At 22.5% G+C, this 27,126-nt stretch overlaps 9 protein-coding genes across 9 annotated transcripts in view; 4 read left to right on the forward strand and 5 right to left on the reverse strand.

The window, feature by feature from the left end:
* Positions 1–1,557: 1,557 nt before the first annotated feature.
* pus7 (tRNA pseudouridine synthase D) lies at positions 1,558–3,832 on the forward strand (the record flags this gene model as incomplete). Its single annotated transcript, XM_640487.1, has 2 exons — positions 1,558–2,192; positions 2,278–3,832. 2 exons carry the CDS (start codon positions 1,558–1,560, stop codon positions 3,830–3,832), a joined length of 2,190 nt encoding a protein of 729 aa, XP_645579.1.
* A 647-nt stretch (positions 3,833–4,479) lies between these two features.
* DDB_G0271634 (hypothetical protein) lies at positions 4,480–7,564 on the forward strand (the record flags this gene model as incomplete). The annotated part of the gene is made up of 2 exons (XM_640488.1): positions 4,480–4,697; positions 4,792–7,564. The coding sequence occupies 2 exons, from the start codon at positions 4,480–4,482 to the stop codon at positions 7,562–7,564; spliced, it is 2,991 nt and encodes a 996-aa protein (XP_645580.1).
* A 513-nt stretch (positions 7,565–8,077) lies between these two features.
* DDB_G0271636 (hypothetical protein) lies at positions 8,078–11,468 on the forward strand (the record flags this gene model as incomplete). Its single annotated transcript, XM_640489.1, has 4 exons — positions 8,078–8,157; positions 8,245–8,331; positions 8,436–8,564; positions 8,690–11,468. 4 exons carry the CDS (start codon positions 8,078–8,080, stop codon positions 11,466–11,468), a joined length of 3,075 nt encoding a protein of 1,024 aa, XP_645581.1.
* Positions 11,469–11,579: 111 nt separating this feature from the next.
* Positions 11,580–12,209, reverse strand: DDB_G0271540 (hypothetical protein; the record flags this gene model as incomplete). The annotated part of the gene is made up of 1 exon (XM_640490.1): positions 11,580–12,209. One exon carries the CDS (start codon positions 12,207–12,209, stop codon positions 11,580–11,582), a length of 630 nt encoding a protein of 209 aa, XP_645582.1.
* A 181-nt stretch (positions 12,210–12,390) lies between these two features.
* DDB_G0271542 (hypothetical protein) lies at positions 12,391–13,976 on the reverse strand (the record flags this gene model as incomplete). The annotated part of the gene is made up of 2 exons (XM_640491.1): positions 12,391–13,528; positions 13,711–13,976. The coding sequence occupies 2 exons, from the start codon at positions 13,974–13,976 to the stop codon at positions 12,391–12,393; spliced, it is 1,404 nt and encodes a 467-aa protein (XP_645583.1).
* A 643-nt stretch (positions 13,977–14,619) lies between these two features.
* DDB_G0271638 (hypothetical protein) lies at positions 14,620–18,136 on the forward strand (the record flags this gene model as incomplete). The annotated part of the gene is made up of 4 exons (XM_640492.1): positions 14,620–14,813; positions 14,902–14,994; positions 15,126–15,254; positions 15,352–18,136. The coding sequence occupies 4 exons, from the start codon at positions 14,620–14,622 to the stop codon at positions 18,134–18,136; spliced, it is 3,201 nt and encodes a 1,066-aa protein (XP_645584.1).
* Positions 18,137–18,184: 48 nt separating this feature from the next.
* Positions 18,185–20,128, reverse strand: DDB_G0271640 (hypothetical protein; the record flags this gene model as incomplete). The annotated part of the gene is made up of 1 exon (XM_640493.1): positions 18,185–20,128. One exon carries the CDS (start codon positions 20,126–20,128, stop codon positions 18,185–18,187), a length of 1,944 nt encoding a protein of 647 aa, XP_645585.1.
* Positions 20,129–22,207: 2,079 nt separating this feature from the next.
* exosc10 (3'-5' exonuclease) lies at positions 22,208–25,971 on the reverse strand (the record flags this gene model as incomplete). The annotated part of the gene is made up of 3 exons (XM_640494.2): positions 22,208–25,236; positions 25,333–25,558; positions 25,639–25,971. 3 exons carry the CDS (start codon positions 25,969–25,971, stop codon positions 22,208–22,210), a joined length of 3,588 nt encoding a protein of 1,195 aa, XP_645586.2.
* Positions 25,972–26,835: 864 nt separating this feature from the next.
* DDB_G0271544 (acetyl-CoA C-acetyltransferase) overlaps positions 26,836–27,126 on the reverse strand; it is a gene marked incomplete at both ends in the record, with an annotated part of 1,517 nt that continues 1,226 nt past the window's right edge. The window contains one exon of the mRNA XM_640495.1: positions 26,836–27,126. This exon is cut by the window's right edge and continues 918 nt beyond it. Within this exon, the coding sequence (XP_645587.1) occupies positions 26,836–27,126 (291 nt within the window).

Genomic DNA, 27,126 nt, shown 5'->3' on the forward strand with positions numbered 1-27,126 from the left:
TTTTTACGTCATTTTTCTATAAATGGTGTTTTATATAAGTTATAGTGTGTATTAACATAAAGTATATGAATTTATAAAATTGATTTAGAAAATTTAAATGAGAAAAATATTTAATGATATATGGTATGGTTTTTTTTTTTTTTTTTTTTTTTTTTTTTTTTTTTTTTTTTTAACCAAATTAAGTTATTTTTATTTTCTTTGAGTTAAAAAAAAACTAAAGATTAAAAATATAGTTATCTAAATTATTTTTTATAATAATATCAATTAATATATTTGAGAGAATTAATTTTTAAAATAAAAAAAAAAAAAAAAAAAAAATTAAAAAAACCATTTTCTTTTAATTAATATTTCTGATTTTTTTATTATGGAGATAATCATAAAATTAAAAATTAGGTTTATAAAATTAATTAAATCATTGATCAACTATTTTTAAACTACACAAGATTCAAGTAACCACAAATAATATTATTACCTTTGAAAAGAAATATAAAAGCAATTGAATTCATAAATTATATTTTGAAAAAAAAAAAAAAAAAAAAAAAAAAAAGTACCTTTGAAATTTAAAAGTCAAGGCAACTGAAAATTTCTTGTAGGTAGGTTTCTGATTAATTAAAAAAAAAAAAAAAAAAAAAAAAAAAACGTGAAATAAAATATAAAATTTTTTTTTTTTTTTAACTTTATCTGATTCTGTCTTTCAAAAAAAAAAAATTGAAAAAAAAAAAAAAATTGACAAAAAAAAAAATTATGAAAAATAAAAATAAAAAAATCCCATAATTTGAATTAATCATATAAAAATATTTAAATGTTGTTTGTTGAATTATAAAAATCATTCCAAATTCAACGATGTTTAGAGTCACTTGGATCTTGTGTCTCAGATAAGATAAAAGTGCTAAATCGATTGATATACCGAAAGTAACAGAAGATTATCTGTCAGTTTGTTATATAATGACATTATTGCTAGTAGGTCTTCTGATATCACCCTTTATTTTAAATAAAAAAAACATATAATTTTTAAATTTAATTTTTTAAAAATAAAAAATATTCTTAACAATACATTTTATTTTAAAAAAAATGGTATTAATTTGTAATATAAAAGATGAATTTGATTTGTTTATTAGATTAATAATTAAATCAAATTCATCTTTTATATTATAAATTAGTACTATTTTTTTTTTAAAAAAAAAAGTACAAGTTACAATATTCGATCAAAAAATTACAACATTAAATAAAATACAAGAATTATATTTTTTTAAAAGAATTATAATTGTATGTTTTTTCTTTTAAAATTTTATTTTATTTTATTTTATTTTATTTTATTACGAATATTTTTTTTTTTTTTTTTTTTTTTTTTTTTTTTTACAATTAATTGATTGATGAGTTAGGGAATTCACATTCTTCGTTTTTTTAAAATAAAAATAAAAATAAAAAAAAAAATAAAAAAAATTTTATTCGTTTTTTTTTTTTTTTTTTTTTTATATAAATTAAAATTTTTTTTATTTTTCATTTATTTTTAAAAAAAAAACTTGTAAAAATAACATTATTTCTAGTATAATAATAATGGAAAATGAAACATCAATTGTAAAAGAAGAAGAAACTACTGTTGTGCCAACACCAACAAATGATATTGAAAAAACAGATTCAGTAACAACTGCAACTACAACTACTGCAACTACTACTGAAACATCAGCAACTACAACATCAACACCAAATACACAACCAATAGATAATGTAAATACAAATACAAATTCTTCATCTTCTTCTTCATTCCCACATAAAGTTGATAGAACTGAAGAAAGTTTAGGTATTAAATTATTTTTAGGTAAATCAGGATCATGGAGTGGACTTTTAAAACAAAGATTTTCAGATTTTATTGTTAATGAAATTGATGAACAAGGAAATGTAATTCATTTAAAAAATGTGGATTATAAAGCAGATGAACAACAACAATCAACTGAATCAACTGAATCAACAACAACCAAAGAAGAAGATTTACAAAAATTAGTTGGTGAAGAGAAAACTAAAGAATTTACACAATTCTTTGATGGTCCAAATAAAACTGATCCAAAAGCATTCTTTTTATTTGATGTAAATGAAAATAAAGAACAAAGAACTGAATTACATAAAGTTATAAAATTAAGATATAATTTAGTTTCTGAAACTGATAATGGTAAAGTTAAAGTTTGGGCTGAGGCGTATGTATTTTAAAATAATAATAATAAATAATAAATAATAAATAATAATAAATAATAATAAATAATTAAAATATATTTTATTTAGTAATCCAAAAAAGAAATCAATTAATGATAGACAACAATGGCCAATTGGTAAACCAAAATATGTTGAATTTAAATTATGTAAAGAGAATAGAGATACGATGGATACATTGAGTATGATGTCAAGAATATTAAGAAATAGTGAAAAGAATTTCTCATTTGCAGGTACAAAAGATAAGAGAGGTATAACTACACAAAGGGTTACCGTTTGGAAAGTTACACCAGAGAAATTGGTTGAATTGAATAATAGGATCTCAACACTTTCACCACCAGTTCGTATTGGTGAGTATAGATTCGTAGAGAATCATTTAAGGTTGGGTGATTTATCAGGTAACAGATTCTCTATTGTAATTAGAGAGATTCAAGGCGCCGATGACCAATTGATAACAGAATCCATTGAAACTTTCAAGAAAACTGGATTCATTAATTATTTTGGTATGCAAAGATTTGGTACTGGTGCAATTCCAACCTATGAGATTGGCATTGCAATGATTCAAGGTAATTGGGAGAAAGCTGCAAAGTTAATACTAGATCCACGTGATGGTGAACGTGATGACGCAACCAAAGCCAGACTCTATTATAAAGAAACTGGCGATATTAAAAAAACACTCACAATGTTGCCACGTGGTTTAAACGCAGAGAGAAAGCTATTACTCGGTTTAAAGAATGGTCAGTCCTCTTATCAAGATGCTTTCTACAGTATACCACGTACACTTCGTATGCTCTATACTCATAGTTATCAATCTTTAATTTGGAATTTAATGGCAACAAAAAGAATTGAATTATTTGGTTTTAATAAACCAATCGTTGGTGATTTAGTTATAATTTCTGAAGAATCAATTGATAATAAAAAAAATGAAGAAGAATCAAAAGATAATAACAATAATAGTAATGATGGTGAAGAAGAAATTGGTGGTGATGAAACTGAAATTGAAGAGAAAAAAGTTATAAAAGTTGATTATGTTACAGAAGATGATGTAAAGAATGATCGTTATACAATTCAACAAGTTGTTTTACCATTAATTGGTGGTAGTACAATTTTACCAAAGAATATTATTGGTGAATTGTATGTTGAAGAATTAGCAAAGAGTAATATTCAACCATCACAATTTATTAGTAAAAATCGTGCAATCGATCTTAGAGGTGGTTATCGTAAATTATTGGAAACTGCCAAAGATACCACCTATAAGATTTTCAATTACGATGATTTCACAATTCCATTAGCATTATCTGATATTGAAATTCTTAAAGGCTCTCAAGAACCAGTCGATGTTCCTAATGGTAAACATAAAGCAGTTAGAGTTTGTTTCAATTTACCAAGTTCAACTTATGCAACAATGGCATATCGTGAAATTTTAAAATCATCAAGTGATATGACTTCTCAAATGAATATGATCAATAAGAATGTTAATTCAAATAATAAAAGAACTTTAGTAGATATTAATAATAATAATAATAATAATGATAAAAATGATGCAATATCATCTGAAACTAAAGAAAAGGTTAATTCTGGTCAAATTGAAGAACAACCATTAAAAAAACAAAATACAAATCAATAAAAAACAAAAAAATAAAATAAAAAATTAAAAAGATTATCATGTTTTGTGTGGTTAAATAATCGATTTGTTTTTGAACAGGCACACCCATGGAATTTTTTTGGATATTTTTTTTTGAAAAAAAAAAAAAAAAAATAATTCATTTAAAAAAAAAAATCAAAAAAAAAAAAAAATATCTTGTGAATAATTTGTTGTGGTAATCATTTTTTTTTTTTTTTAAAACGGCCATATTTTTTTCTTCTTTAAAATACCCATGTCATATTAAAAAAATAAAATAAACTTAATACATATATATATTTATAAAAAAACTAAAAATAAAAAAAATGATTAAAATATTTTTTTTTTTCATTTCAATTTTATTTTTAATAATAAATTTCAATTTTTCAAATGGAATCGTACCACCAATTGATGAATTTAATGCATTACAAAATCTAATTTTAAAGTTTAACCTCACAACGTTGGAAAATAAACCAATTACTGAAATTTGTAGTAATGATGTATCATGTAATCAAACAACTGGGTCATTTATTATGTAAGTTTTTAAGATTTTTTATTTTATTTATTTTATTTATTTTATTTTATTTTTTTTAAATTGTGTATTAATAATTTTTTTTTTTTTTTTTTTTTTTTTTTTTTAAAAAAAAAAAAGAATGGTAATAATTGGAAATAAAGAATATACACCAATTGGAGCAGAACTTATCCCATCGGATATACTTGGTTTTCCAAATGTTTATAGATATGATTTTAGAGATTTACCAATAAGTTTTGAGTTTTTTTATTATAAAATTCAAAATGTGGTAACAATTACTTATAGAAACTTTACAGGTATAAATGAAATAAATCAAACTTTACCAGGTTATAGAGAGATGTGAGTTTTTTTTTTTTTTTTTTTTTTGTGTTTTATATATTTATTTTTTGAAAAAACTAACAGAAATTAATTGTTTTTTTATTAAAAAAAAAAGGTTTATAAGTTGTGATTGTCTTGATGGTTCAAATTTTAAAATGTCATATATTAATAAAAATACATCACTTTTTCAACTTGATAAATCATATTTAAATTTAATTAATGATTCTCCAAATTTAAATAAATTATATTCATTAACATTAGGATTAAACAATCTTCCAAATATGTCAAATTATTATTTTAATAGTATGATTTTTTATTTTGGACCAAATTTCGATGTTAATTCATTTGGTTTAAATTATAAAACTATAAGGTCAGAGGTTAAAGAATTTAAATCATCAGATCCGGAAATGTATTTTCCCATTGAAGCTTTAGCAGATCAGGAAGTTTCATTGGTTGGAGGTTATACAATACGTTTTGATTTAAAATTTAGTCGTCCACAAGATAATAAGCTATTGAACATTTCAAATCAAAATATTCGTTTTATTACTTTTTCCAACCCTGGGAAATTTTTTAATATTGAAAGTAATTCATTACTTCAATTCCCTCTAATTCTAAACTATAATTGTAAACTTGTTGTTGAATATGGAACGATTTCTCAAACTGAACCAATTTCACAATTTGGTAATCCAAAGATTATTTCAATGAAACATTCAATTATTTCAGGTGATTTAGGTAAATATCAATTATCAAATCCTAATCAAGAAAGAATCTATGATTTTTCAGGTAATTCTATAACTGGAACAATTGATCAATCATGGTGTCATGCTATTTTACAAATTAGAGATAATAATATGACTGGTCCAATTCCATCATGTTTTTCTTGTTATTTTAATTCTCCATTAATTGATTCATCACTTGGTTCATACATTACTTTTTATGGAGCTTTCGAGGGAAACAACTTTACAAATTTATATCCCAATTTACCTTGTACAACATTTAAACCTCAAATTGAAAGACAATCTAACACAGCTTTAATTATTTACGGTAATGATATTGGTTTCAATGGAGTCTTGTATAAAATAAATGGAACTATTAGTTGTAAAACCTATGAACCAATTGAATATGGTAAAAAATTTCTATTTACTACCAATAATAGCATTTCATTTGCCCATGTAAATTATTTATCAATTAATTTTTTTTATCCATTTGATAAGGATTATTATTTCCCATTAATTTTTAGATCACCAATTATTGACTCTGTTTATTTTTCAAATGGTAAAAGTTTACAAGTTGATGGGTCTTACTTTTCAAGTTATTTGGGTCATGTCACACAAACAATCACTATATCAAATTATACATTTGAAATTTTTGATTCAAGTGATTTCTTTTCAATTCAAGCAAATTCAACAAAATTAATTCCAGCTTCTTTAACAAATAAATTCGAATTATTAACTTTAACTACAAATTCAAACATTAAAAGAGTTTATGTAGATTTGGGTTCAAGAAATGATAAATTATGTAAAAATGATTGTATTGATAATGATCATGGTATTTGTAATTTAAATTTAGGTGTTTGTATATGTTTAGATGATTTTATTGGTGATGATTGTTCACTTCCAAACTTTTTCATTACATCAGTTCAACCATCAACAACAAATGGTGGTGAAGCTATTTTCTTTGGTTCATTTTTAGAATTAACAAATAATATTTCATTAACAATTGGCGGAATAGATTGTCAAATTACATTAAATTCAATAGATACAATTAAATGTATAGCACAACCTGGTAATGGTATTAAAACTATAATTTTAAAACAAAATGATAAAATATTCACTGGTGTTGGTATTTATAAATATATTGAATTATCAATACCATGTCCAAATAAATGTTCAAATAATGGTATTTGTAATTCAACAACTGGAATTTGTAAATGTAAAAATGGATATACTTTATATGATTGTAGCGCATTAATTAATTTAGATAATGGTTTAGGCAATAGTAATAATAATACAGGCGGTGGTGGTACAAATACAACAATTGACCCAGGTACAGGTTCAACAAATATTACAGATTCTCAAACTAATTTCCAAATTTATTTAAAATCATTAATTGAAGTAGATATTAATAATAATGAAGTTAAATCTTATTCATTATTAAAGAATTGGATATTTAATAAAACTGAAAATGAAATTGAACCAAATAAATATATATTAAAACAACAATTAGTAAATAATACTACTCCAAATTCAAATGGATGTATAATTACATCAACAATTGAAGAAATTAAAGATAAAAATGGTAAAGAATTTACATTTGCGGGTACATCATTCGTTGTTTCAAGTGGTTCAATTAAATTTACAATTTCAATTGCAAATTATACATATCAAAGTAATTTAAATACTTTAAAATTAGAATTAATATCATCAGTTGATAAAATCGATAAAATTAATAATTGTAATTCAAAAGACACAGAAATCGATACAACCAATGTAAATGATATATCAACATTTAATTATATCAAAATTTCAAAAAATAATAAAATTTTCTCTGCTAGATTCATTAATAAAGTATTGTCCGATGGTAGATCAACATTTTTTACAACAAGCGCAAGAAATGATTCAAATTCAATTATTGTATCATTAAATTTACCTCATTGTATTAATGAATGTTTAATTGATCCAGATTTTTCAGTTTTACTTACAAATGATTTCAAATCTGAATGTGGTGATGATGATTCATCTCGAAAATGGTTTTTACCTGTTGTAGTAGTTGTACCAGTTGTAGGTGTTGCTTTTATGATAATCATAATGTTTTTGATTTACAAAAGAAGTACAACACTAAAAATTATGTTACATGCTACAAAATTAAAAAAATTTAATCACAAATAAAATAAAAAAAATAATATTAATAAAAAAATCTTGGGCATTTATAATATTTTTATAAAATTAGTTGGTGTTGAAAACAATATAAATAATTATAAGTATCTTAATTATTATAATAATTGAAGTTAAAAACCACGTGGTTGTTTAATTTTTTATTTTTGTTGGGTTTTTTTTTTTTTTTAAAAATAAAAAATATCCAAAAAAAAATAATTTTGGAAACAAAAGAAAAAAAAAAAATTAAAAAATAATCAGAAAAGATATTTTATTTTTTTTAATTTTTTTTTTTTTTTTTTTTGATGCCAACATAGTTTTTGGGTTTACACCAAAAAAAAAAAAATTACCATTTTTTTTTTTATTTTTTTTTTTTGCGATAAACGAAACGATAGAATCAAAAAAATGAATTCAATTTTTTTAATTTTTTTTTTAATTTCTATCAATTTTGGAATTTTCTCAACACTATCACCACCACAAAATGAATTAAATGCATTATATAGCCTAATAAACAAATTTAACATTAAAATGTTTGGTGATAATCCATCACCAGAATATTTTTGTGTTGTTTATTATTGTTCCCCAATAACAGGTTCAATAATTGGACCGTAGGTCTCTCTATTTTTTTTTTTTTTTTTTTTTTTTTATTATTTCTGGTTATTAAAATTTTTTTTTTTTTTTTTTTTTTTAAATAGGTTTAAATTAATTGGGGATCCAAGTAATCAATCTAATGAAGTGATGACTCACTCTGATTTAAAGAACTTTACAAATATATCTTCAATGTATGTAAAAATAAATTAAAAAAGTTAGGGCCAATAAACTGATTGTTTTTTTTTTTTTTTTTTTTTTTTTTTTTTTTTTTTTTTTTTTTTTTTTTTTAAATAAGGGAATTAGTTTATTTTAAAATTGATGAAGAATTATTATATATTAAATTAAATAATGTTGAAAAGGTTGGTTTTATTTTTGTAAATGGGGTAAAAGAAATAAATAGAACCTTGGCAGATTATAAAGAGATGTAAGTAAAATTTATTTATTTATTTATTTATTTATTTTTTTATTTTTCAAATCCTAATACTTTTATTTTTCTTTTTTTTTTTTTTTTTTTTTTTTTTTTTTTTTTTTAAAAAATAATAATATTAGAGTAATTGATAGTAGAGATTTAGAAAATAGTACATTTAAACTATCATATATTAATAATGATACTGCAAAATTTCAAATAAAGAATTCATTTTTGGAATTTGAAAATGATTTACCAGATTTACCATCATTAACAAATTTATTGTTGGAAATTAGAAGTTTACCAAATATTTCTCAAATAAATCCTTACCAAGTTTCGTTTAGATTTAGTCCAGATTTTGATATTGGATCATTAAAATTAAATTTTCAAACTTTAAAATCACAATTAATAACTATCTTAGATTCGAATGATTCAAATTTAATATATCCATGTGATTTCATAAAAGATCAATATGTTGGACAAAATGAAAAGAGTACTATTAATTTTGGCCTTAAATTTTTACCACCAATTGATGGTCATGTTATTGATCTATCAAATAAGAATATTGAATCTATATCATATACCAATGCTGGTAATGCTTTTAATATTGTTATAAATTCAAAATCAACATTCCCTATTTTGGTTGGTTATTATGTTAATGTTGCCCTTTTAAAAGGTAATATATCACAAACTATACCACTTTCACAATTTGGTAGAGGTGAAAGTATTTCAGTAATAGATTCAAAAATCAGTGGTGATTTGGATACTAATTATAGACCAACTGATGGAGTTGTAAGAAGACTTTATGATTTTTCAAATAATTTCATTACAGGTACCATTGATCCATCATGGTGTAATGCTCAATTAATAATTAGAAATAATAAAATGAGTGGTGAAGTTCCATCATGCTATTCATGTTATTTTAACTATCCAATGCAATTAGTTAATAATCCAGATATTAAAGTTTTTTATGATGGATTTGAAGGAAATAATTTTACAAATTTAGAACAAAATCTTAAATGTACAACATTTGCTCCACAAATTGATAAAGATTCAGAAACCAGTTTAATTATTTCTGGTACTGATATTGGTTTCTATGGTGATAAGTTTTTAATACAAGATACTATGATATGTACAACATATCAAGTAATCGAATTTGGTAAAAGTTATAAATGTGGAATTCATCCAAGTTTTTCTTTTAAAGATTTAAACTATATTAAAATTAATTTTAAATTCCCATTTGATAAAGATTATTATTTTTCATTAATTAATAGAGTACCAATGATAACATCAGTAACTTACTCAAATAATAATTTACAAATTAATGGATCTTACTTTTCAAGTTATTTAGGTCATGTTCCACAAACAATTAGTTTATCAACTTTTACATTTGATATCTTAAATTCAAGTGATTTCTTTTCTATCCAAGCAATATCAACTTTTAAAGTAGTTCCAAATCCAGGCTTCAATCTATTAACATTGAAAACAAATTCAAAGATTTCAAGAGTTTTCATTAATATGGCATCATTAGCAAATGATAAGTTATGTAAAAATAATTGCACAGATGACGACCATGGTGTTTGTAATTTATATTTAGGTACTTGTGTTTGTAATAATAATTATGAAGGTGATGATTGTTCAATTCCACAATTTTATATTACATCAGTTCAACCATCAACAACAAATGGTGGTGAAGCTATTTTCTTTGGTTTATATGGATATGACCTTAGTAATATTTCATTAACTATTAGTGGAATAGATTGTCCAATTACATTCAATTCATCAGATACAATTAAATGTATAGCACCACCTGGTAATGGTATTAAAACTGTAATTTTAAAACAAAATATTAAAATATTCACTGGTATTGGCATTTATAAATATATTGAATTATCAATACCATGTCCAAATAAATGTTCAAATAATGGTATTTGTAATTCGACAACTGGAATTTGTAAATGTAAAAATGGATATACTTTATATGATTGTAGCGCATTATTAAATACAGATATTGGTTTAGGCAATAATAATAACAATAATAATAATAATGGTGGTACAAATACAACAATTGACCCAGGTACAGGTTCAACAAATATTACAGATTCTCAAACTAATTTCCAAATTTATTTAAAATCATTAATTGAAGTAGATATTAATAATAATGAAGTTAAATCTTATTCATTATTAAAGAATTGGATATTTAATAAAACTGAAAATGAAATTGAACCGAATAAATACATATTAAAACAACAATTAGTAAATAATACTTCTACAACTTCAAATGGATGTATAATTACATCAACAATTGAAGAAATTAAAGATAAAAATGGTAAAGAATTTACATTTGCGGGTACATCATTCGTTGTTTCAAGTGGTTCAATTAAATTCACAATTTCAATTGCAAATTATACATATCAAAGTAATTTAAATACTTTAAAATTAGAATTAATATCATCAGTTGATAAAATCGATAAAATTAATAATTGTAATTCAAAAGACACAGAAATCGATACAACCAATGTAAATGATATATCAACATTTAATTATATCAAAATTTCCAAGAATAAAAATATTTTCTCTGGTAGATTCATAAATAAAGTATTATCTGATGGAAGATCAACATTTTTTACAACAAGCGCAAGAAATGACTCAAATTCAATTATTGTGTCATTAAATTTACCACATTGTATTAATGAATGTTTAATTGATCCAGATTTTTCAGTTTTACTTTCAAATGATTTCAAATCTGAATGTGGTGATGATGATTCATCTCGAAAATGGTTTTTACCTGTTGTAGTAGTTGTACCAGTTGTTGGTTTTGCTCTTATTTTAATTATACTTTTAATAATTTATAAAAAAAGTACAACATTTAAAATAATACTGCACGCCACAAAATTAAAAAAATTAAAAAATAATAAATAAATATTTCATCATTTATATTATTTTTTATTTTTATTATATTTTTTTCTTATGATTTTATTACAAAGTTTAAGAATTAAGAATCTTTTTTTTTTTAATAAAATAATAATATTATCAATTAAATTTATATTTAATTAATTTTTCATTTGAAAAGAATTTAGAAATCTTGATTGCACCTCTTTGAAGTGAAAAAAGTAAAAAAGATTTTAATTCTTGGTTACTGAATATTCCACCATCTGATTTTTCCTTTAAAATGAAATGTAAATTTTGATTAATGTATTCAAAAATTTGTAATTTTGAATTTGATGTAATATACTCCATAAATGAATTAACCAAAACTTTAATTAAAAATCTTTGATCTTGGGCAGAATTGGATAATGAAGAATCACTGTGATACTTTTCGATAATTGTTAAAAACCAATTTAAAAATTTAAAATTATTAATTTCATATAAATAGGGAGTGAATTGGTTAACATCGTTTAATAAGAGTCTTAATCTTTTAATATAAACATCATAATCCTTTTCTTTACTATTATAATATTTATTAACACTGCTGTTGTTGTTGTTATTGAAATCAAATCTATCGATTGCAATGAGTAAATGATATTGATATATTTTTGGATTCAAAGAGAATAAACCATCACCATTTTTCAATTCATCATTATAATTTGTATACACCCAATCTATAAATTTAAAAAACTCATTTGGATAAGAGGATTCCACGATGTGTACTATTTGGTCCATTGGTTGCTTCACAAAAATATTTGCATTAATTACCAAATCTCTTAATGTTTCATATCATATTAAAAGTTTATATGATAATCCTGAAGTAGTGTATAAATGGAATGACCATTCAAACCCTAATTTATCATTATCGTAGAGTTTTGGATTAGAACCAAAATGATGTACAAAATCAGCATAATTTTTATTTAAATTCCAAATAATTTATTCGATCTCCAAAGTATCCATAAACTATAAAGCTAATAAGACTACTACCACCACCACCACTATTTCTACAACTTGACGGATTTACTGATTTTGATTTATAAAATAATGATTCAAAATGTTTTAATAATTCTAAATTTTTATAAAATGTACTGATGTAATTATCATAAACAATATCTTTAAAGTAATTAGATTGATTGTAAAATAAAAATTCTAACACCTCTATTGATTCGATATAATAGGTTGGTGGAAGTAATAATTTGTCTAAAGTTATTTGTAGATGATTACCAACTTTATTTGAATAATATTTCACCAACTCCGTATCATTATGAATTACAAGCATACACAAGAAATAATAACAACAACAACTCTGAAATTCAAGGTCAGGTTGTTTAATTATTCTTTTAACTATTTCATCAATGAATTTAATCTTTTTCTCTTTATTAAAACAATGTGAAAATAAAATTTTAAATTCTTCATCAGTTGTTTTACCATTATTAAATTGAATAATATTTGGTAATAAATTTTGAAAACCCTGTTTATATCCATTTGTTTCATATGATTCTAAAATTTCATAAATTCCTAATCTAACCGTAATTTCAAGTAAATCACAAGAAGGATATATAGTTTTATAATGACCATCATTGGATTCTTCATGATAATAACAGAAATATAAAAAATTTGATATTTCATGACCAAATATTGAATGATTTAATTTTAACAGTTTCTTTATAAAATTTTTAATTTCTTCATTATTATTGAAATTTATTGGATCATTTAATAATGATTTTAAATTAACTTTATTAATTTTCTTTGTGAAATTATCAATTTCTTCAATTGTTACAATTGGTTTTTCTTCTTCTTCTTTTGGTGGTGTTTTTAATTTTAAAATCAATATTGCAGTGTTGACTAATGCTTTTAATGTTGATTTTTCATTAATGTGATAGAATTTCGAATATTCTCCTTTTGTAGTGCAATTAATTAATAATTGATAATATTGATTTCTATCATAATTATGATCATGAGCAATGTAATTTAAATAACATAATAACCCTTTGAAAAAATTATTTTCTTGATTTATTTGGCAACTACATCTTGAACAGAAATATTTAAAATCACTATAATTTTTATCTAATAATAAAAATGAGTTTACTGAATTTAATTCTACAACTAGATATTTAATGAATTTATTTGATCCATTAATAATTGAATGCAAAAGATCTGTTTTTGTTGGTACATAGTTGAATTCGTTTACAAATAATTTAAAATTTTTAATTTCTTTGATTCAATTAATGCATACACTACATCTTGTGATGAATTGTAATAATCATTCTCTATATTAAAAAAGTTTCTATAGAATCTATAATCGTCATGAATAATTGTTGAAAATAGTTTCACTAAATCATCTACATCTAAAGTACAACTATTAGAAAATTGATGTGAATCGAATTGTAAATATCTACAATTTCTATAAACTTTTTCTTTTAATATACTAAATTGATTTGAATTGATAAGATCTTTAATTGACGATATTGAATCATAACTCGATGAGAATTGCTTATCCATAAATGAGAATATCTTTTTATAAATTACTTTATTTCTAAATAATTTCCAAAATAATTTTTCAGTTATTATTCATTGTTGTGTTATAATTCCCCAAAATAAATAAAAATTAAAAAAAAAAAAAAATTTCTAAGATATTTTAAAAAAAATTTTAACACTAAAATAAAAAAAAAAAAAATTACATTTTAATATCCCATCATTTTCTAATCTGCAAAAATGAAAAAATAACATTAAAATATAAAAACAAAAAGAATTTTTTTTTTTTTTTTTTTTTTTTATTATTATTTTTATTTATTAAAATTATATATTTCATATTTATCATAATCTTCACCAATCACTAGCACTCATATATACCTTCACCAATAATAATAATAATAATATTAATAATATTATAAAGGTGGTTGGGTGTTGAAAAGTAATTTTATGCGGCGCTGGTAGTACCAAAAGATATTTCGGTTAATTTTTTTTTTTTTTTTTTTTTTTTTTTTTGTCAAAAATACGAAAATACAAAAAACCACCGTTTGAAAAGTGGTTTTTGTGACGTACAATTTTAGTTTTTTATTTTTTTGATATTTTTTTTTTTTAAAATTTGTGCTTGTATTTTTTTTATTTTCACTTTTTTTATTTTTTATTGGTAGTGGAAAAAATGATACTATATTATTTATTTATCTTCTTTTCTTTTCTTTGTTTTTTTTCATTTGGGATTATTCCTCCTGAGAATGAACTTCTTGCTTTAAATAATATTGTACAAAAGTTTAATCTTTCAATTGGTAATCAACCAAACCCTGATTATTGTTCAATTTTTATCTGTAGTCAAACAAATGGATCACTTATAGATACGTTTGTATTCAAAAATAAATTCTAATTATACATTTCTAAAAATAAAATTCTAATTCAATTTTTTTTTTTTTTTTTTTTTTTTTTTTAGTCTTTATTTATTAGCTAATTCTATTGAATACACACCAATTGGTGCAAAGATCGCTGTATCAGATTTAAAACAATTTACAAGTGTTTCTTCAATGTAAAAAACAAAAATTAAATTAATAATAATAATAATAATAATAATAATAATAATAATAATAATAATAATAATAATAATAATTATAAACTTTTTACTTATTATTTTTTTATTTTTTTTATTTTTTTTTTCAGATTTTTAAATGGATTTGAAATTGAATATGAATTTATTTATCACAAATTCGAAAATTGTCAAACCCTTTATTATATTGAAACTAGGGGAGCAATGGTGATAAATAAAACGTTACCCGATTATGCATCAATGTAAGTTTTTGATTTTATTTTTTATTTTTTGTTTTTTTTATTTTTTTATTAAATTAATAATATGTAATATATATTTTATAAATGTAAAAATTATTAGAAATATTGATTGTAAAGGATTAGAAGGTACAGAATTTAAACTATCTTATATTAGCTCAAAAACACATAGTTTCAATATATATGGAGGGAACGTAAACTTTATAACTGATGTTCCAAAGCCAACATTTTTTCAAAATTTACGTTTAAAAACAAAAAACATACCAGATTTAAAAAAAATTGTATTTGAAAATTTAATTATAAATATTGATAAAGATTTCAATACCAGTTCATTATCAGCGTATTATAATACAATTGGAGCGAAATCGACTTCACTATTAAATGATGATAGAAATAATGGACCAAATTTACCAAGTGAATTTTTAGGTGATAGATGGGTTTCAAATGATAAATATAGGGACAATTTAGATGTGAATGGTTTTTTAGCTCCAATTAATAATGAGCAAATTGATTTAACAGAATTGAAGTATTCATTATTAGATTTTAGAAAAGCAGGTCAATTATTCAACATTCAACAAAATTCAAAAAATGTATTCCCAATTAAAACTGGAAACAGTACAACATACTTGAAATTCCATAATGGAAATATTTCTCAAATTTACCCACTTTCCCAATTTGGAAAAGCTTCATTTATCTCTGTAGTAAATTCAAGTATTACTGGTGATTTAGGCCCATATGAGCCAAATAATGGATTTCCTACAAGACTTTATGATTTTACTAATAATGCTATAACTGGAACAATTGATCAATCATGGTGTAACTCTGTATTGATAGTTAAAAACAATAGGATGAATGGTACAATTCCATCCTGTTTTACATGTTATTTTGATTTTCCAATAATGCTAGTAGATAATCCAAGTGCCAGTACTATTTATGAAGCATTTCAAGGAAATAGCTTTGATAATTTAAATACAAATATTAAATGTACAACTTTTGCTCCACAAATTGAAAAAATTCGAGATAAGGCTCTACATATTTTTGGTAATGATATTGGTTTCGATAGTACTTTCTATAAAATAGATGATATTGGAATATGTAGTTCCTATAATACTATCGAATTTGGTAAAAGCTATGAATGTATAAGTAATAATTATTCATTTAAAGATTTAAAATATATTAAATTTAATTTTAAATATCCATTTGATAAGGATTATTATTTCCCATTAATTAAAAGATCACCAATTATTAGCTCTGTACATTTTTTAAATAATAACAATTTACAAGTAAATGGTTCTTATTTTTCAAGTTATTTAGGTCATGTTTCTCAAACTATTACTATTTCAAATTTAATATTTGAAATTTTAGATTCAAGTGATTTCTTTACAATTCAAGCAACTCCAATTCAAACAATTCCAATTGAAAAACTTGAATACCCTGAAAATACAAATACTTTTGATTTATTAACTTTAAATACAAATTCAAAGATTACAAGAGTTTACATTAATCCATCTTCAATTAATGATAAAATATGTAAAAATGATTGTACTGATAATGATCATGGTATTTGTAATTTATATTTAGGTGTTTGTGTTTGTTTAAATGATTTTATTGGTGATGATTGTTCGAATTCAAAATTTTTCATTACATCAGTTCAACCATCAACAACAAATGGTGGTGAAGCTATTTTCTTTGGTTCATTTTTAGAATCAATCAATACTATTTCATTAACAATTGGTGGAATAGATTGTCCAATTACATTCAATTCATCAGATACAATTAAATGTACAGCACAACCTGGTAATGGTATTAAAACTGTAATTTTAAAACAAAATGATAAAATATTCACTGGTATTGGCATTTATAAATATATTGAATTATCAATACCATGTCCAAATAAATGTTCAAATAATGGTATTTGTAATTCAACAACTGGAATTTGTAAATGTAATAATGGATATACTTTATATGATTGTAGCGCATTATTAAATACAGATAATGGTTCAGGTGGTAATAATAACAATGGCGGTACAAATACAACAATTGACCCAGGTACAGGTTCAACAAATATTACAGATTCTCAAACTCACTTTCAAATTTATTTAAAATCATTAATTGAAGTAGATATTAATAATAATGAAGTTAAATCTTATTCATTATTAAAGAATTGGATATTTAATAAAACTGAAAATGAAATTGAACCAAATAAATATATATTAAAACAACAATTAGTAAATAATACTGCTCCAAATTCAAATGGATGTATAATTACATCAACAATTGAAGAAATTAAAGATAAAAATGGTAAAGAATTTACATTTGCGGGTACATCATTCGTTGTTTCAAGTGGTTCAATTAAATTTACAATTTCAATTGCAAATTATACATATCAAAGTAATTTAAATACTTTAAAATTAGAATTAATGTCATCAGTTGATAAAATCGATAAAATTAATAATTGTAATTCAAAAGACACAGAAATCGATACAACCAATGTAAATGATATATCAACATTTAATTATATCAAAATTTCAAAAAATAATAAAATTTTCTCTGGTAGATTCATAAATAAAGTATTATCTGATGGAAGATCAACATTTTTTACAACAAGCGCAAGAAACGATTCAAATTCAATTATTGTATCATTAAATTTACCACATTGTATAAACGAATGTTTAATTGATCCAGATTTTTCAGTTTTACTTTCAAATGATTTCAAATCTGAATGTGGTGATTCATCTCGAAAATGGTTTTTACCTGTTGTTATAGTTGTACCTGTTTTGGGCGCAACTATACTTTTTATAGTTTTCTTTATACTCTATAAGAAAAGTACTACACTTAAAATTATGTTGCACGCTGCAAAATTAAAAAAATTAAATACCAATAAATAACAAATAAAATAAAACTTTTTATATAAATAATAAATAATTAAATTTTTATTAAACTTTATTTAAAGTATAACCTGTTCTAACGACATTTGGTGTGTAAGCACGTGAACAAGTCTTACACCACCAACGAAATTTATCATGTTTCCATGCAGGTGCCAACCCACATCTAGTACAATTTGGTATTTGTTGTAATGAGTCAGATTGATTATTTAAACAATTTTGGTTATTTTGATTTGTAATAATGGTATTTTGTGAATAATTATTATTATTAGTAGTATTATTATTAATATTATTATTAATAATATTATTATTATTATTATTATTATTATTAATATTGTTATTATTATTATTATTATTATTATTATTATTATTATTATTATTATTATTATTATTATTATTATTATTATTATTATTACTATTATTATTATTATTATGAATATTTAAAAGGGTGTGATTATTACCATTATTATTTGTTTGATTGTGGGCTCTATTTGAATTCATTTGGGCGATATTGAATTCACTATCGGTAGCTCGTTTATATATTCTATTTTCGATTGGTATGAATGCTTTATTACAATTACGACAGTAGTAACGTTTTTTATCATGTTTCCAACTGGCAACTCTATTACAATATGCACAATTTGGTAATTCATTTACTACATTTGATGTTTGGGAATTTGGTGACGTTGGTGTTGGAGATGTTGGTGTTGAATTATCACTATTACTATTATTATCATTATCACTATGATTACTATTATTAACAATATTATTATTGTTATTATTAATATTGTTACTATTACTATTATGGTTTATTTTATTATTTTTATTATTATTTACAAGGTTATTAAAACCAGAAGAAGCTAATTTAATTTCACCATTTTTATTTAAAGTACTTCTGGTAATTATTGACTCTAAGACAATTTTTGCATCTTTCATTGAGATATTGGATGGTAATGTACCTCCTAATCTTCTAATTTCGGAACAAATTTCTGGAAATGTTAATTTACAAATATCTTCAACTTTAAAGTTGGAAATTTCAGGAACTGATTGATTATTATTTTTATTATTAATTGGATTTGGATTTGGATTTGGGTTTGGATTTGGTGTATTATTACTACTGTTATTATTGTTATTATTAATGGTATTTATATTTTGATTATTTGAAAAATCATTATTAATTGTATTGTTAAAATTATTATTATTATTATTATTATTATTGTTATTAGTATTATTATTATTATTATTATTTTGGTGATTATTTTTATTAATATTTTGGTTGTAATTGGCATTCATATTTTTGAAATTACTATTAATAATTTCATTATTATTATTATTATTATTATTATTATTATTTAAATTATTTATTGAAATCGATTGTTGATTGTATTGAGTTTTTGGTTGAATAATATTTTGAATTTGTGGTTGATTAGATTTGGAGTGTAGTGGTGGTGAAAATTGTGAATTGTTTACAAGTTGAGGTGAACTTAATGGTTGAAGTGATTGTGGAAGAGGTAGAGGTGGTGGTGAATGTTGTTTATGATAATAAACATTCTGATAATGATATAATGGAGGACTATATGAATGTTGTAATTGATGTTGTTGTTGAATTTCTGGTGATTGAGGAATTTGTTGTAAATTATTATTATTATTATCAATTTCATCAATATGGTGGTTATTATGATGATAATTATGATGATGATGATGATGTTGTTGATTATGATTATGATGATGATGATTATGATGATATTGATGATGGTTATATGTATAAATTGGATGTTGATTATTAAAATTATTATTATTATTATTATTATAACTATTAATGTTAATTTGATTACGAAGGTCGTTAGATTTATTCAAATTTTTATTATTGTTAAAAACCCAATTTGAATTATCGTCGTCATCGCCAATATCATTATTATCATTTAATAAAAAATCAATTCTTTGTTTTTTAAATGATCTATTATAACTATTAATATCACTTAAAAGCTCCTCCATTTTTTTTTTTTTTATTTATTTTATTTATTTGCAAAAAAATTTATTTATTTTATTTATTTTTATTTTATTTATTTATATTTTTTTTTTTTTTTTGTATTTAAATTTTATTTTTATTATTTTTATTAATCGTTTTTGATTGAGTTTAAAAATAAAACAAAATAAAAATAAAACAGAGATTGATTTATAAAAAAGGAAATTTTTATTTTATTTTTTTTTTTTTTTTTTTTTTTTGTTTACAAAATCGATTTTTAAAAATAATTATAAAAGAAGAAAGTGGGGGAAGTAAAAAAAAAAAAAAAAAATAAAAAAAAATTTGTTTAATGATTTTGAAAAAATAAAAATTATACAAAAAGGAACGGATTATAGTGTAGTTTAATATTTGTATTGGAAGACAATAATTAAAAAAAAAATATAATAATTTAATTAAAAAAAAATGATAATAATAATAATAATGATAATAACCACACAAACACAAAATTGCTCTACAATTTATTTTATATATCTGTATATTATTTTTATAAATTAATATCTATATATAAATTTATATTATTTGTTCTATTTATTGCTATTAAATATTTATTTTAAATTTTATTTTTATTTTTAACTTTTATTTATTTATTTTTTTTTTTTTTTTTTTTTTTAATTTATAAATAAAATTTTTTTGGATAGCAAATTGTTTAAAAAAAAAATATATAAAAAAATATAAAAATAATAGTATGGCAACTATTAATTTAATAAATGGTGGTGGTGGATGGTGGTAGTGTGAGTTGAAAAGGGGGGGGTGTGTGAATGTCAATAATGGAAAAAGAAATGTGATTCCAAAATTTTGTTGTTTTTATGTTGTTATTGTTGCTGTTTTGAAATGAGAGTAAAAATTTACTTTTATATTAATAGTTTATTTTTATATCAAATATATTTGGTTGAGCAATAAAAAAAAAATAAAATAAAATAAAAATAATTAAAATAAAATATTGAAGAGAAAGAATGAGGGGTATAGTCTAGTTTTTTAATAGCATCCAACAAAAAAAAAAAAAAAAAAAAAAAAAAAAAAAAAAAAAAAAAAAAAAAAGAAAAAAAAAATAAAATATTGTATGTGAGGGTGTTGGTTTGTGTCAATAAAAAAAAAATTTGTGGTTGACATCTCACACAACAACTACATGCTAACATAAAAATATGGCACCATTTAAAATAATAATATTAAAAAAAAAAAATAAAAAAATAATAAAAATAAAATAAAATTTGGTAAGTGCAATAGAGTGGGCTTGGAAGAAGGTGTAATTTTTTTTTTTTTTTTTTTTGAGTGGTTTCGAAATTTGGGGTTGGTTGAGTGTTGGTTATATATTAAATGGGTGTGTTTTTATTTTTTTTTTCTTTTTTTTTTTTTTTTTTTTTGTTTTTTGGTAGATATATGCTCGTTCTAAATTTTTATAGTAATTTTCAAATGTGTGGGTTGTAGAAGGTATTATTAACACAGTTGGTATTATTAAAGATAAAAATAATTTTTATTTAACTCGACCACCCCACAATCTACTACCATTGTGAATTGTTCTTTTCTATTATTATAAATTTTTTTTTATTAATGTGGGGTCTTAATTTTAAAATGCCTCCCCACTTTTTTTTTTTATCTCAATTATATCTAATTTTAATTTCGATCACACCTCTCTGGGGTTAAAAAAAAAAAAAAATAGAAAAAAAAAAAAAAAAAAAAAAATCAATAAAAAAAAAAAAAAAAAAAAAAAAAATCAAAAACCAAAAATAAAAAAAAAAAAATAAAAACAAAAACACCCATTTTATGTAAAAAATTAATAAAATTGTAAAAATAGGATATTTATTCCCAAATTAATACACATTTTTTTTTTTTTAATATTTTATTTTTATTATTTAAAATTTTTTTTTTTTTTTTTTTTTTTAGATTTTGAACATTATTAAATAATAATAATAATAATTATACTATTTTTTTTTTGTGCTTTTGAATTGGAGAAAAAAGAAAAAAAAAAAAAAAAAACCTATTAATAAAATATTCGAGATGTGATTTTTTTAAGAAAAAAAAAAAAACCAAAAATAAAAAATAAAGGAAAATTAAAAATAACTAACTAATAATAAAAATTTTAATACATACAATACGAAAGTACCGGATTTAGCCTTCACTGATCCAGTTGAAGAAGATTTTTTCTTTGTTCCTTGGAAATCGGTATTGAAAAAGTTTTGTTGTTGATTTGGATTATTTGAATTTGTTTGCTGTATAGTTGAAACTTGTGAATAATCAAATGAGACAAATTGTTGTTGTTGTTGTTGTGGTTGTTGTGGTTGTTGGGATGGTTGAATTGGTTGTTGTTGAGATGGTTGTTGTTGTAATGTTTGTTTAGATTGTTTTTTAGAAACAACGCCGCTAGTTGTTGTAGTTATAGTAGTTGATGATGATGATGATGATGCTAATGATTGAGTTTGTTGTTGAATTTGTTGAGGTATTGATTGTATTTGAGATTTATTAGATTGAGTTGATGTATTTAATTGTGGCGATGGTTGTTGTGGTTGAGATAATGTTGATGTTGTTGTTGTTGTTGCTGTTGCTGATGATGCTGGTTGTTGTTGTAATTGTTGTGAAACTGGTTTAAAAGAATCAGCAGATTGTTCATTATTAATCCAACCAATTTCTTTCAAGAATGAAAAAGTATCAGTGACAGAAGCATTTTCATCTTTTTTAGATTTTGGTGGATTATTAGTTGAATCTAATAAAGATGATGGTGAAGTTGATAGTGAAGTAGTTGCAGAAATTGATGAATTTTCTTTTAACTTTTTCTTTTCTTTATTTCTTCTTCTATTCATATTTGATAATTGATAAATTTCTTGCATACTCTTTGGAACTTGATTATTATTTAAATTTGAACTACTTGTATTTGCAGTGGTGGTCGTGGTGGTTGTAGTTGTTGAATTAGAAGTTGATGTTGAATCATTTGAATGTTTAGAATCTTTTTCGTCATCACTTTCATCATCAATATCTTCATCCTCCTCATCATCTTCGTCATCATCTTTATTATTATTATTATTGGTACTTTCATCATCGTCATCTTCTTCGTCATCATCATCATCGTCGTCGTCGTCATCACTTTCCTCATCACCATTTGAAGCCCCTGTTCCACCTCCTCCACCACCTGTATTACCTGATCTTCTTGAAGATTTTGAAGATTTTGAAGATTTATCATCATCATCATAATCCATTTCATCATTATCATCATTTCCACTTACACCACCTGTAATTTCACTATCTTGATTATTATCACCATCGCCATTATTATTATTATTATTATTATTATTATTATCACTTTGTTGTTGTTGTTGATCAATTGATTTCAATTGTTGAGTTGGTTTAAAAACTGGAGCATAAGTTGATTGTTCAAAAGAAGAAGCAACCATTGAAGCTATTCTTTTGGATCTCTTTCTATCTGGATGATTTTCATCATCACCACTACTTGAAATATCGAATAAACTATTGGTAGAGATTGAAGTACTTGAGTGATTACTTTGATTTACACTTGAAACACAAGTTGATTTCTTACCAATTGAAGTTAACGATTGAAAAGCTGGTTGTAAATTATTAACCATTGCAACATGAGTCGTTGCTGATTGTCCAAAATTACCATTACCCGTTGCATTATCAACATCACTTGATAACCATTTTGCTGTTTTATATAATTGATCTGTTGTTAAAACTGGACTATTTGAATTATGATTTTTAATATTTGGTACTGGTGATAATGATCTTTCTGTTTTAATTGGTTGTTGTTGTTGTGGTTGTTGTAGTTGTTGTTGTTGTGGTGGTGGTGGTTGTATAATTGGTTTTATAGTTGTTGCTTGTGGTACTGTTGCTGCTGTAACTTGTTGTTGTTGTTGAATTTGTTGTTGTTGAATTTGTTGTTGTTTTTGAGTATAAAAAACATTTGATTGATTATTTAAAAGACTATGTAATTGTGGAATAAAAGATGGTTGTTTTGAAGGATCTTCAATTCTAGCTTTTAAAATCTCTTGAATTAATTGATGAGAATGTTGTTTAATTGATGGTGGAATTGGTGAACAAAGAGTTAATAATTCTTGTACTGAAGTTGGTTGTCTTTCAACGATTGTTAACATCATTTGATTTGGTAAGATATAACGAACACTTTCATCTTCATCACGTGCTAAACCTTCTCTCCAATGATAGAGTACTTTCAATACATTCAATTGAGTTGGACTATATTGTAAATTCAATTTCTTTGCGAAATTAATATGGCTATTATCATCCAAAATATCCTTTTCATAACGAAGTAATGATAATTCTCTTGAACGTCTTAAAACTTCCAATAATAAATGATTATTTAATTGGGTGGTGGTACTGGTACTGGTGTTGGTACTGGTACCACTACTACCTAAATTTTTATTACCTTTTGAAATTAATTCATTACGTAAACGATCATAAATATATAATAAGTAATGAGTATCTTCACGAGCGTATTTAATCATTTCTTCAGGTAATTTTCTAATTCTCCAATCTGCTAATTGGTATTTTTTATTTGCATCGATTGCACAATAAAACTTTAAGAGGAAAGCTAGTGAAGCGGAAGGGTATTCAAGTATTCTTGAGGCTTGACCAGTGTCAAACATATTTACAATGTACACACCGAAATCCCTTTGCAACCATTTTATATCGCTATCACTACCATGTAAAACCTTGACAATCGATGGATTTGTGAAAACCTGATTCAACATGTGAATGTGAGATCTTAATAGCAGGGTATCAATTAAGAAATCCTCTGAACGTGTTGAAATTTGCATTAAACATGTGAACCCTTGATAAGTTCTATAACTATGATGCTCCAAATCGATGGCAATCTCTTGACAATGAATTAACTTTTCAACCAATTCCTCCAATTGTCTAACAGTTTCAACCCATGTAAATGGTGTCTCATCTAATCCTCTTGCTAAAATCTCTTTACATTGTTGAGTTTGTTGTTCTGTATATTTAAAATTATTAATTTCATATTCATATGGATGTGGAAATATTATACCCTCTTGTTCTTTACTTCTAATAATTTTACCAAATGAAATTTCTTTTGGTATTGATTTTTTAAATACTAAAAAAAAAAAAAAAAAAAAAAATTAATAAGAGGGAGAGGGGAGAGAGAGAGAAAAAAAAAAAAAATAAAATAAAAAATTAAAAACAAACATACCTTCATCTAATTCAACCATTGCATTTGGTTTTGATCTAATTTTTGGTAAAAATGGGAAATTATTATTATCAAATGGATCTTCAAATTTATGTTGTGGTCTAACTATATTATTACCATAAAACATATTTATTTCATTTCCTGCTTTTTTACTATTTCCTGGTTGAATAGTTGATGATATAAAAATATTGGTTTGATTTTGATTATATTTTGGATCAATTGTTTTATCCTATAAATATAAAATAAAATAAAAAATATATTAATACATTAATTTTTAAAAATAATAATAATAATAATAAAGGTACATACAACTTTATCAATCATTCCATCAACGATATCAACAATACCACTAAAACGATCGGATAAATCATCTACATCATTTGTATCAGTTAATGATAAATCTGATTTTGGATTTTCAGATTGTACAAAATTTTGAGCTAAATTTAATAATCTCTTTCCTAATGAATTCATTTTTAATTTAAATTCTGGGAATGTTTCATAATATGAATAATCCTCTTCTGATGGTAAATTATTTGATAATTTAGCTGCTTGAACTAAACCTCCAAATAATTGTTTTGAAAATTGTTCAACTCTATCATTTGTTGTACCATTTTCATTAAATGTATTATTATTTGAAAACATTCTAAAATCTTTATTATTTATTATTTATTTATTATTATTTATTATTATTTTATTTTATTATTTTATTTTATTGTATTTATTTTATTTTTTTAATAATTCACCTGCTAAAATAATGAATTTAGATTCCAATTGGGGGTGGAGCTCTAAATGTGTGAATGTTACAACTGATGAGATGTAATGTTTTAATAAAAAAAAAAAAAAAAAAAAAAAAACGAAAAAAAAAAAAAAAAAAAAAAAATTTTTTGCGGTTATAAAAATAAAAAAAATAAAAAAAAAAAAAAAATTTGAAAATTTAAAAAAAAAAATAAAAATAAAAATAAAAATAAAAATAAAAATAAAAAAAAAATAATAAAAAAAATTATTACATGTTATTTGTATGATTATATGTTTAGAAAAGAAATAATTTTTTTTTTTTTTTTTTTTTTTTTTTTTTAAAAATAAAATTATTTGGTTATTAAAATTTTTGTTTTAAAAAAAAAATAAAAAACGAAAATAAAAAATAAATTTATTATTTGTTTAAATAAATGGAAAAGAATATTTTTTTTTTTTTTTTTTTTAATTATTAACATTATTTGATTATTAAATTTTTTATTTAAAAAAAATTAATTTTATGGTGATCTTTGTTCATATTATTTTATTTTTTTTTTTTATAAAAATAATAATATATTTAATTTCCTACTTTTCTTGATTTTTTTTTTCTTTTTATTATTATTATTATTATTATTATTATTATTTATTATTTTAATATATTGAATATGATTTACCACAGCCAATTTATAAATATGTTATTTTATTTTTTATTTTATTTTTTTATTTTTTATTAAAGATTTGATTATTGATTATTGATTATTGATTATTGATTATTTATAATTTTTCTAAAACTAAAGCAGTACTACCACCACCACCATTACAAATAGCAGCAACACCATATTTAAGATTTTTATTTTGAAGTAAATGAGTAAGAGTAACAACAATACGACAACCTGATGAACCAATTGGATGACCTAATGCAACGGCACCACCATTAACATTGAGTTTATTATGATCGATATCTAAGATCTTTGCATTTGCAAGACCAACAACAGCAAAGGCTTCATTGATTTCAAAGAGATCAACTTGTGACATATTGATACCTGCATTTTTAAGTGCCTTTGG

The sequence above is a fragment of the Dictyostelium discoideum genome, assembly GCF_000004695.1.
Source record: "Dictyostelium discoideum AX4 chromosome 2 chromosome, whole genome shotgun sequence".
In the NCBI taxonomy this organism is placed as follows: Eukaryota; Evosea; class Eumycetozoa; order Dictyosteliales; family Dictyosteliaceae; genus Dictyostelium; species Dictyostelium discoideum.